Source organism: Acomys minous (assembly GCF_964271855.1).
Source record: "Acomys minous genome assembly, chromosome: 19".
NCBI lineage: Eukaryota > Metazoa > Chordata > Mammalia > Rodentia > Muridae > Acomys > Acomys minous.
In genome coordinates this window covers 61,853,857-61,866,421 of record NC_140499.1, presented here as the reverse complement: position 1 = coordinate 61,866,421, position 12,565 = coordinate 61,853,857, and the positions used below count along the sequence as shown (strand labels likewise).

At 49.1% G+C, this 12,565-nt stretch overlaps 1 protein-coding gene across 2 annotated transcripts in view; it reads right to left on the bottom strand.

Annotated features, from left to right (window-relative positions):
• KCNN3 (potassium calcium-activated channel subfamily N member 3) overlaps window positions 1–12,565 on the bottom strand; it is a 161,228-nt gene that overhangs the window by 60,006 nt on the left and 88,657 nt on the right. For both annotated transcript variants that reach the window (XR_014776890.1, XM_084769482.1), the window contains exon 3: window positions 8,955–9,373. Coding sequence is in view for 1 of the 2 variants with exons in the window: in XM_084769482.1 (XP_084625608.1) it covers window positions 8,955–9,373 (419 nt within the window). In the remaining variant the exon portion in view is untranslated. The remainder of the gene's footprint in view (window positions 1–8,954; window positions 9,374–12,565) is intronic.

Here is a 12,565-nt window from a genome sequence, read left to right as displayed (position 1 = left end):
CATCATCCTCCACTTTTTTACTAATGAAAACTGTGAAGAGTACTTTTCATTTAAGCACATCTTTGGTCAGGTCATTAGTCTTGAGATAGTTCTCCATAAAAACTTTTAGTATTTCTGGTTTTGTTTCTTATTTTATTTTTGTATATGTGTTGTATGTGGGGGGGGCATGTGTGCGGAGGGGGGGGTTTATGTGCGGGGGGGGGGATGCATGTGTGTATATGGAGCCACAAAGTTAATGCTGGGTGTTCTCCTCAATCCATTTCCACCTTATATATATTGAGGTGAGTCTCTCTCTTCCCCCCCCCTCCCCCCCCCCCCCCCCCCCCGCCGCTGTAAACCAGGAGCTTGTCATTTTAGCTAGTTAGACTAGCCAGCTTGCTGGGGAGATGCCCTGCCTCTGCTTCTAGAGCAATGAGATCACACACACATCTGAGTTTTATGTGAGTTTTAGGCATCCCAACCTGATCCTTGGCTTATACGACACGTACTTAACCACCAAGCCATCTCCGCAGCCCCCAGAGTTTCAGTCTCACCTTTTCTGGACAAAAGCTTACCCTCTGTTATGACGCCTTTATTGGTATTGTTTTGTTTTATTTCATGTATATGGGCATCCCGCCTGCGTGCGTGTCTGTGTGCCACTTGTGGGTCTTGTGCCTGCAGAGGACCAAAGAGGGGCTCCGATAGCTTGGAACTGGAGTGCTGGGAACCGAACCCTGGTCTTCTAGAAGAGCAGCCAGTGCTCTTAATGGATGAGCCGTCTCTGCAGCCCTCTTTTCTCTAATTGGTTAAACAGTTCCTTTGAACCACATAACAGCTTATGCTGCTGTGAAATCAGCCTATTTCTTTTGCCCTCTACTTTGCATTAACATAACTTTTTGCTCTTACTTTTTTCTGAGTCCCGTCTGCTTTAGGTTCCTCTTTTTAAAACAGTATGAAAATAACTTTTGCTTTGAAATCTCATCCAAGTCAGGGCCATTGTCTTTTAATTGAGGAGGTTAAACTCAACGAATATTGATCATTACACATTTTAGATCTGGTGTTTCTATCATCTGGTTTTGTGTTTTTGTCTTAGCGTTTTCCCCGTCCTGAGTCCTTGTTTCTTAGCTTGGTGGGATATGATGTTTGGAAAGTGTGTGTTGTTTCACCTCCTCCTGTCTCAGCTTCATCCGACATGGAATGGGGGTGCCACAGTCCCCAGGCCTCATACAGGTGAAGCATCAATTTGGCAGGGGTGGAGGGGGGTCACTCATAACCACTGTTGCTACTGTTATTCTTCGTCATATGGCTTTAAAGTCCTCCTTGTGGGAGCCAGAGAGGGGGTTTGGTGGTTAAGAGCACTGGCTGCTCTTCCAGAGGACCAAGTTTGATTCCCAGCACCCACGTGGCAGCTCACAACGGTCTAGGCTCCAATTCCAGTGGATCTGGTGCCCTCTTCTGGCCTCCATGGGCATTGCGCATATATGATACACAGATACACACGCAGGCAAAACACCCACACATAAAAATCAATCAATCAATCAGTCTTGTTTTTTAAAAATCCTACTTGTGGTCACTTTAAGGTTTAAATTGTGACTTCAACTATATTTTTCTGAGTTTGAATGTTAAGGATTAAAATTCTCCACATCAAGCTGGGAGGTGGTGACGCTCGCCTCTAATCCCAGTACTTGGGAGGCAGAGGCAGGCAGATCTCTGTGAGTTCAAGGCTGGCCTGGTCTACAAAGAGAGTCCAGGACAGCCAAGGCTACACAGAGAAACCTGTCTCAAAAAAAAAATTCTCCACCTCAGCTGGTGAGCCCAAGATGCTCTTATCAAACGCTTCAAGCCCTCTCCTCTTAAAGTTCTAAAGACTTGTAAGCCCCTAATTATTGTTGAATTATCGTTTTTACTTCATGCACCTTCTCTGTACAGTCTACTTTTCCCTTGACATTAAAATGTGATTTGGCACCATGCAGAGCTTTGTCCACCTCTCTGGCTTTCACGTCAGCCTGTCATTAAGATCTTAACTGTGAGTCTTTTGTTGTTTCATCCAAATGACAGAGTGGGTCACAGTCTGCAAACTCTGTCAAGTTGTCCTACTGACCCTTAAAACTTAGCAGACCTGAGGAAAGCACAGCCGTGCTGTTTGTGTGACTCTAGGGTGGCTAATCTTATGATTTAATACAATTGCAGAAAAAAAAATAATGGGTGTGTCTATGGATGGCTCACACCACCCTTCGATTGGAAAGAAGGTAATATTTTTATCTGTCCCTTCTGAGTCTACCAATCCCGTGCATATCTGTCACCCGTGCCAAGTCTGGAAAAGTTTTCTTCATGTATATCTTTAGTTGTATTTTTGTCTGTCTCTGTGCTAATCATCCTTTCCCTCTTCGGTTCTAGATTCCGCAACAACCTTTAAAATTATCTATTTATCTTCATTTTTTCTGGGCGAAGGGCAGGTGCCACAGCCTATGGACGTGAGGGGACGCCTATATGCTCTGGTTCTCACCCCATCACAGTTTCTGGCGCTCTACCTGGGCAGTGAGGACCCTTACCCACAAGCCCTCTCACTGGCCCTCTGACAAAGCTTTTAAGTTGGCCCTACATTAAAAAAAAAAAAAAGTCAACAACACTAATGTGGATTTTCTTTTCCACAAGACCAATTTTGACTTTCAGGAACTCTGAGCACGCACAGATATGTTTTCATTCCTTATGTGCCATCTCCTTCATAGCAGAGACTGCTATTTTCTTGTACTGCAAGGCATATGCAGTCTTCCAAGGCTGCTTTGGGTGTTCCATAATTAATGTTCTGCTGTGTCTGTTGCCGCGGGCTGGTTTTTCTCTTCCTTGCTGCTGTAGAGGTCCCCTAAAGGCTATGGCTAGGTAGGCAGCAGGACTACCTTGACTGGTCCCTGCTTATAGAAGACCAATTTACCACTTCTCCAGCTAGAGGTAAAACTAGAGGTGAGCTTCACCCCGTGTGTGGGACACTTTCTAATCCACCGTCTGATTCCCTCAGGCAGTCACTGACTGCCTGACAAACATTTAAAACCACAGACTTCCAACAGTTAAATTTTTTAGCATATTCCATATATATATATATAAATATATATAAATATATATATATACACACACACACACACACACACACACACACACATATATAAATGTAAAACACCTGTATATTAAATACAGGCTTAACTTAAATTATCTTAGATAAAATACCTATGTCTAGGCGTACTTATCATTTTCACATAGGGCCCATGGATCTTTGTACAAGGCCCACACTGATATCTGTGCCGGGCAGCTCTCAACCACAGTCCGAAGCCCCATTCTTTCAGTATCGTTTCAGCTCAGCAGGGGGCTTCCTCAAGCCCTAGGAGGTGTGCCTCTTCCTGTGAACAAGATCCATACTGCTTTCCTCAAGTCAAGGCCATCGCCATAGGCTCTCTGTTCGTTCTGCCACTGCCTCAGAGCTTCAACAATCCCCAACTGAATGAGAATATAAATTGTAGCCGGGCGGTGGTGGCGCACACCTTTAATCCCAGCACTCGGGAGCAGAGGCAGGCCGATCTTGGAGGCCAGCCTGGTCTACATAGCTAGTTCCTGGACAGCCAGGGCTACACAGAGAAACCCTGTTTCAATGAACAAAAACAAAGAAACAAGCAACAATAACAACATAATGAATATAGGCTGGCCCCTCCCCTTTCTTCTCTTCCTCCTGCAGGACCACCAGCACCTCTCCTCCTCCTCCTCCTCCTCCTCCTCCTCTTCCTCATCCTCTTCTTCCTGCTCCACCGCCATTCCAATGATCAATCAACCCAGGGTCTCCTTCGTGCTAGGAAGTATTTTCTCCTGCACTGTAACCTCAAACCCAGAATGGCTTGATTCGCTCTGTTCTACAGACCAGATCTCTAGAATCAAATTCTTCATTAAAATACTTGTATGAAAAAGATTAAAATTCACACAGTCGAAACCAAACACCTGCTGACAAGGCCTGAGACCCTGAGGCAGACAGCCTGTGTACAGACTGAGGAGACACAGAGGGGAAAGAGTTCCACGGGCAGCCAGCCAGTCAGGAGGATGAAGAGGGCTTACTCACAAAGCAAGACTTGGCTTGCGTTTATCAGTGCTGCGGGGGCTTTTCTGCTCCTTCCAAGGAGACAGACACACATGGCGGCAGTCAGAGCATGGCTCAGGGTGTGCAGGGAAAGCCGACTTCCCTGGCCCTGGTGCATTGGGACCTAGGGCCTCCACTGTTCCCCCTGCTGTTGCTGCTGCTGCTGCTTGGCATTTGATGGTGGTTAATGAGGAGGTTCCTGGGGTGGCCCTGGGAGGCCTGTGGGAGGTGGGCAGGCAGCCAAGAGAATCCTGCAGAATGCTGAGTGCTGCAACTGTCAGGCCTCAGAGGCAGTGATGTAATGCCTCTCTGGGGTCCTAGAAAAACAAGCTGCCAGTGTTGCTACTGCCATCCTGGCAACCAGGTGTTGCTCTCCCAACACAGGGCTCCTCTGCACCATTATGAACTCCTGTCTGTCCTTGGCAGGAGGAGATATAAAACCATTTATTGTCCCATAAAAGCCAACCACAGATAGGTGGAATGACTCCTATAACACATCTTACTGAGGAGGGATTTCCATAGCAACTTCAGAAGTGTGTGCATACAGCTAAAGACAAGTCCAGCTGATGGAAGCCACCTGGACCATATGCAAATTCTGGTCCCAGCAGCAGCAGCCAGAGCAGGTTCTAGAACCTGTCAGGGTGTGTAATGCCCTTGACAAGTCACTTATCCTAACACCAAAGGTAACAGAGCCATCACCAAGCAGAGCGAGGTCAAGGTCATCTTCTCTACATCCCTCTCTCACCCAGGTCCAACCCTTCAGCCTCTGCCCCTCCCCCCAGTGCAACCCCTGTCTCCATGTCTCAGCCAGTCTTGCTTATGGTTTGTCCTTGGAAAGCACAGGAAACTAGCTAGCTGGGCATGGTAGCGCACACTTGGGAGGCAGAGGCAGGCGGATCTCTGAGCTCAAGGCTGGTCTACAGAGTGAGTTTCAGGACAGCCAGGGCTACACAAAGAATCCTTGTCTCAAAAAAAATCAACCTACTGAGACTTGATACCCTATGAGCATATACAGGGGGAGGTAATCCCCCTCAGGAACAGTCATAGGGGAGGGGAATAAGGGGAAAATGGGAGGGAGGGAAGAATGGGAGGATACAAAGGATGGGATAACCATTGAGATGTAACAAGAATAAATTAATAAAAAAAATCAACCAACCAAACAAGCAAATAAAATGACAACAACGAAAGAAAGGAAGGAAGGAAGGAAGGAAGGAAAAAAGGAAGGAAGGAAGGAAGGAAGAAACTGTTCAGGTCATTATAAGAGAAGAGCTTTGTCTGACTCCCTGAATTCTGTACAGGCTTTGATTCTGGGCAAGTCAGAGACCATGAGACCTGGGTACAGAAATTTGAGGGTGGGGACACTCTCAGGATCAACACAGGCAGTGGGGCGCAGGCTAGGTGTGGTGCGATGGTAACAGAAACCTCAGGTGTGACATCTTAGGGACCCCTAGAGTCTGAATACCTAGAGAGCTGTCCTCTAGGACAGTGACTGCTCTCAACCTTCGTGTGTGTGTGTGTGTGTGTGTGTGTGTGTTTAGCTTTTTTATTAAATTTTTTACATATGCATTTATGCTCTCAACTTTAACATCGCCACTGTTTAATACAGTTCCTAATGTTGCAGTGACCCCAACCATAAAATTATTTGGTTGCTACTTCATAACTGTAATTTCACTACTGTTAGAAATCATATGGAAATATCTGATATGCAGACGGTCTTAAGCAGCCTCTATGAAGGGGTCACTTGAACCCAAAGGGTCATGACCCACAGGTTGAGAACTAGGAGGTAACACGACCTTTAAACATCACTCTGATAACCAATGGGTTCCTGCCACTCCTGAGTAAGGGGTGTGACCCTGAGTCAGGCAGCTCCCTTGAGAGCTGGCATTTTCACAGCCAGCACAGTCCCAGGTGAAGACAGAGTGCTCTAGTCAACACAGGGCAGAGCAGGTGCACTCAAATATCCAATGCACACACAAATGTGCATGCATCCCCGCACATACACACTTGCACAGACATGCATGCATGTATGCACATGTATGCACATGTATGCACAGCACACGAAGACATCATTGAATATGAAGTCAGCTCAGCATGGCAAAGGGATCAGACACAGACATCAGAGAAGACCAAAAACCAAGCCTGGAGCTTTTGCGTCACCGCAGTGGCCTTCAGACCTCAGTCTGGGACACGGCTAGGACAGGGTAGAGCACAATTCCCTGTCCCTGCAGAATCCAGCCTGGGTTGACAAGACACATTTGAAGCTTAGGGTTGAAAGCATGTTTACATTCCGGCTGCGCACTCAGGAGCTCTGTGGCCTCAAACCAGTTCATTCTCAGCAGCCATTTCTACCGTGAGGACAGTCGGGGTTCCTGGAGTCTGCTGGGGTAGCATGAGGCCTGAGAACCAGGGCAGAGTGAGGAACAGGACCCAGGACACTGTCCCCATGCTTGGCACCACACGCCTAACCCATACCTGAGCCTGTGATAGCAAAGGCTATCCCGTCCAGGGCCAACCACTGGAGGTTCTGGCTTGCTTTGTTTCCTCTCTTCCCCTGATCTTCAGCTGGGGCTCATGGGCCATGTAGCTGAACATTCTGTAGCAGTGCAGGCTAGCCTAGCTTAACAAGAGGCAATCTTTTCTAACCTGGGCTAACTGAGACTAATACAGCCTAATGTACTTTAATGTAAGCTAACCTTGTCTAACCAGCCCGTTCTTGGAAGCTACGGAGGGTGTTAAGTATCAACTAAGATCAAAGATTTCTGAAAACAAGGCTCTTCCAAATGTGGCTGTTCTCCAGAAGTGAACAAGTAAGTCACCACGCTTGTGACAGTTTCAATAACCAATGAAACTCACTTGTAGGTACCTGGTTGTATGTTCAGCCTGCCTGTTCATCTGAAATACATGCCAGACATGGGCGACAGACAAAGAAAAAACCTCAAGTGCCCCAAAGGGTTATACAAATTCAATTACCACCATTGGAAATCTTGGCTTTTGATGGTTAGAGAGGAAAATAGGATGAGGATCAGTGGGCATTTGGTAGGAGTCTGGTTATAAAGAAAATGCAACCACAGAGTTCCCGAGTTATCCAGGGATTACACAACGCATATTATTAACTCACTACCACTGCACGACGAGATACAGTTTGCAAGGATTGCTTGGCTTGGCTCTAACAATGGGTCCTGCAAAGTAGGAATCATTGTTCATTCATTCCTGAAGCCTAGGGAAGCGGGGTGACTAGTATTCCTCAGCAGAGAGAGCAACGCAAGGCAGCCAGCATGGGGGGGGGGGCACACACCTGTCACCCCAGCATGGACAGACAGGAAGAGGTGGAAACATGACAGAAGGATCACAAGTTCAAGGCCAGCCTGGACTACCCTGTCTCAAATGAACAAGAAAACAGTCCTATGAGGAGTTGGGGGTTGGAAGCAGAGCACCCAGTTTCTCTGTCACAGGAAAGTTTTTGCCAGAGAAGGTTTGGGAAGAGCTGTTTGGTATGGATCCCTGCTTGGAAAAGAGGCTCAGCCGCTGAGCTATGGTGGGGCTCTAAATAGCTAGGTGGTGTGGCTTTGGGCTCTCTGTCAGAGTGCCCCTCAGTACTGACAGTCACAGCATGGTTCTCAGGGTACTCCTTTTGTATAAGGACCGTGTTCTGGGCAGCACGATGCCTCTGTCTGAAACCGGAAAGCCATACCTACTGGCCAACCATTCCAAAGGCAGTGGGAAACCTTGTTCATGGCTCCCGTGTGAGTTCTAGTCAAGCCAAGAGCCCGCTAGAAAATTCTCTGTCTTGTTTTATCTCTGCTCAGAGACGGGCACATGGAAGATGTGATGGTCAAGTCGTAAGCACTGAGGCGTTAAGGACAGCTACCAGGATCTGTGCATTTTTCCCTGTGCCTTCCCACACAGCAAAGCTCTGGACCGCAGGAGCATAGCATTATTTCATTTCAAGTGACTCTTACTTTAAAACGAGGAAAACTACTGCTCCTCGGGCCGACTCCAGAGTCCTTGCTTAGATTTGGACTCTACATGTGAACTCTGATTAGAATGAGACACGAGCCAGTTTGAAAAGACAGGTGTCACCAACAGGGCCTGAGGGGTGGAGGGGGGAGGTAGTGTCACCCTAATGGGGACCACAGGGGTAGCTGTTCTGAGAACTGGCTGGTCATTGCAGAGCCCTAGGTCTCAGGGCGGCCACAATTCCCTCGCCCCCATCAGCGGTTCTCTGAACCACCGCCCAGCCTCCCAAAATCTCCCCCGAATCCATCTCACCAGCGTGGTGATTCTCCAACTTTAAAGTGCGTATGAATCACGCGAGAAGCTGCTAAAATGCCAGGCTGCTTCAGTCGTTCTGGGGGTAAGGCCTTGTACTCTAACAAGTCTCCCTACGATGATGACGAGTCAGTCGGGGGACCACATATGAACAGCAATATACTAGTAATGATGTGTGATTAAAAAGAAGATTTGTTAGGTGAAATAATTATATAAGGAAATTTGAACTAAGCAAAAGTAAGTAGGCTTCATTACTGCAGGACTTATCAGAGCCCTTCAAACATTAGCAAGCATCATTAGTCTCCAACTTGTAAATCAATAAATACTGGGTAGGGGTTAAGGCTGTACCTAGAAGGTTTTGACACACTGGTCTAAAAGAAGGAGCAAAAGTTAGTTATATATATATTTTTCCCAGCTTACCTGCGTTCCAATATTTCCGTATTCCACACAGCTCTGCCCTCCTCTGGCTCCTGTGTTCTCCTTTGAGGTATTTGAGAACTTTCCTGCCTCCTCCATCAGACCTGAGACCTGGGCATCCCTGCTCCTCCTCCCTTACCCCCGTCCCACACTCAGGGGCTCCCTGGAATACCTTTCACACACTCGCACCGTCCAAGCCGCGATGATCCAGAGCGAGATGCTGAACACCAGCAGCACCGTGCCAGGGCAGATAGTCATGAGGGTCTTCATGACAAATCGGGTGTTGAAGTTGATCTTGTTGAGGGCCCCGATGCTTCGGGAAGAGGCATCAGTGAAGAGCTTGCTGTGTAGCAGCATGACGCGGGCGATCAGGTATAGGCGCAGGAACATGGGGATGGACAGGATGATGTCCACATCAGCCTCCGCCCGAGACGGGGTGTAGGAGAAGGCCAGGCGTGCGGTCCAGAAGAACTTGTACTCTCCAGGAATGGGATGGATGGCGCACACCAGCATCTCCAGGCTGATGTAGAGGATGCGCTCGTAGGTCATGGCTATCCGCCAGTCATCTGCACCGTTGTCGATCACAAAGAGCTGGAGAGCAGAGAGCGCATTAGTGTGGTGGCCCAGAACAGGTGAGCAGCAATGTCATAGTGTCACAGAACAGGCAGGGGTCGGGGTGCTGGGGCTCCATGAGCCTGACCGCCTCGGGGGTGGGCTAGGAGTTTATGGATGGTGAGAGCCCCAAAGGAGGAGAGTCGTGGGCAGGGGGGGGCCTGTGTGGGTCCAGCTGGAGGTCTTGGCTAAGACACCCACTCTCTGCAGCTCCCCCTCCTCCTCTAGAACTTGCTTCCTAGGATATTGTCATGTTTGTTTGTGACAAGGTCCCATTCTGTATCAAGCTAGCCTCGAACTCATGGACATCCTCCTGCTTCAACTTTTCTAGGGCTGGGGTGATGAGAATAAACCAGCACGACAAGTTGGATACTGAGGTTTTTGTTTGTTTGTTTGTTTGGCTGGCTGGAGAGATAGCCATGGGTGCTGGGAACCGAACTCTTATATTTTTGGTGGGGAGCCTAGCTTTTAACAGCTGAGCCATCTCTCCAACCCAGATGTTGAGATTTATAATAAGAAAGAATATATCTGGTCTTCAATTTGGCTGAGGGATACAACTACTAAAACTTCAGGAGACCAACAACAACACACATACACACATACACACATACACATCCCAGACTACACACACATACATATGCACATACCGATACATACATACACATATATACACAACACACAAACAATAAGCTTTAAACCTGATGAGTCCCTTGTGGGAGTTGCTTTGTTTGGAGACAGGGTTTCATTATGTAGTCTTGGCAGGCCTGTGTTTTGTCATGTAGACTAGGCTGACCTTGAACTCACAAAGAACTACTTGCTTCTGCTTCCCAAGTGCTGGGGTTAAAGGTGTGTACACCTGGCTGCCATTATTTAGTGCTGGAGTTTAAGCCCAAGGCCTCTCACAAGCCAGGCAGGTGTCTTTGCCACTAAGCCACATGGCCATTGCAGAGTCCTCTGAATGCCCACATCGTGACTGGCGGATGGGAGGGAGGAGGAGAGTGGCTGCCAGCCCCACCCTCCCCAGCAGTGGACCATCAGAGGCAAATGATGTCCTCAAGTGTGCCACACAAAGGAGCCTGTGCCAGGCCCAAGGACGAGGCGTGGAGACTTCTACATAGCCGAGCGTGTGGAGGCACCTGGGAAGAAGCATGCCCACAGAGGCCCCAGGAGCCCCATGGCCTTCCCACGCCTCTGCCCCGGGAATCCTTTCCAGCCTGCTGTTCCACACCATTCACTGAAGCATCCCAAGGGATAGCTGTGCAAATGTTTCCCTGGGCTGCGCATCAGGCTCCAGCACGTGGTGAATCAAATCCAAGGCCCAGGTCAGGCGCCCTGACTCACGGCGGGTCAGGCAGCCCCAGGTGGGCTTTCAGAGTGGGGACCAGACCAGACCCGAAGGACCAGGCCGGCAGCCGGTGGGTGGCATCAAATGCTAACTTCAAGTAGAATGTTAGAGCTGGGTTAAACTGCAGGACACCCCCTTTGGTGTCCGTGTTTGGTGTGTGGACAAAACTCCCACAAATTCAATGAGCAGGGCGCTCTGCTGAGGGAAGACAGCAAGAGGAGGAAAGTTCTAGGTCAGTCTCTTTCTGCTCTACATTGCCAAGTCCCCTTCCAGCCTGAAGGATCCAGCCTCCATGTGTTAGTTTGTGCTAAGGAGGATTAGGAGGGCTTTTGCATCTAAAAGGAAAACAGAAACACATACACCCTGCTGCCCCCCCCACACCCCTCTGACCCCCCACATCTCTTTGCTTCTGCAGGTGTGGCATTGATGGAGAGAGATGTGTCATACAGCAATGAGCTCACAGGGAGGCCGGGTTCCTGACCCCCAACTCAGTTATCTGCTGGCCACACTGCACTCTTGGGCAACACATGGAACATTCATTGCATGGCTCCTGAGCCTATACTAACCAGCCATGGAACCCTGGGTGAGTTTCTGGACCTCTCTGACCCTCCACCCTCTTTGTCGAGGGGTGTGATATCTGCTGGGAGTCAGAGGAGCTACAGTGTGTGCACTGCATAGATTATACACAATAGTATCCAAAGCACAACAAACCCTGCCGTGCACCCATCACACCACCAGCTACCATGAGCAAAGTGGTGACTATTATTGTTATTATTATCTGTGACTTATCATTAGCCTTACCAAGGCTAGCATCTTGGTCTTTCTATACAGCGAGGACTGGGTTTGGCTATGTCTCCATTCCTTTCTAGCACCAGACTTCCTCAGAGCTCTGAATCCTGGGGCCCACGTCATGAGGACCCACTCCAGCTGGCATTCCCTGGGTACCTACTACCTAAGATGCCTTTGCGTACTCAGCTGAGATTCATATCTGGGGGAGACCCAGCCTTTCTCCCCAAGGAAGCCCCACTAGAGATCCCCTGCTGTGTTTGATGACTGGTCAGAAACTCCACTCCTGCCTTTCCACAAGCTTAGTCGTCTCTGAGAAGGGAGGAGCCTTGAAGGCCTCAAGCAACTGGGGCCTACCTAAGGCTGAAGCCATAGCCAGGACGATGGAGGTGCCCATTATTACCCTCTGCATCTCCCTGGATGCCGCCGCTGGTTGCCATGCATCCATGCACCTTCTGCCCAGATCCCCAGGGAGCTGTTGCCCTCCAGCATGGCTTCTGTGGCCTAACTTGTTTGGTGCTCTGGGGCAGTGAGCCTTGGAGGGCAGGCATCCCCACGTGCACATCCTGAAAGAAGAGTGACCCCTGAATCCTGCCTGTTCCGAAAGGGCCAGTTGACAGTCAGGCTGGGAGAAAAAGAGCCCAGTGATATGGCAGGAGCTGGGGAAAGGTGAGTTTAACCTAACACGCCAGCATCCACAAAGGAGAAAAGATGGCTGCATGATGAGCTGGTCAAAGGGCAGAGGAACTAAACGCCCCTCTCTTCCACTTCTGCCTGCAGCAGACCGTGTCTACCACCTCCAAGGCCTGGGCCCCAACCTTCCGCTTTGAAAGTGGTACCCTTCCTTCTCCACTGCCTTCCCATGAGTCACTTCATCTAAGGAGGAGGAGGAGGAGGAGGAGGAGGAGGAGGAGGAGGAGGAGGAGACTCTCGCTGCCTGAGCACACCAGATACAGACAGAACGCAAACAGGTGAGTCACATGATGTCGACCGTGCATATGGGGTATGGGGTCGGGGTGGAGGGGTGCTTCTTGCTTTTA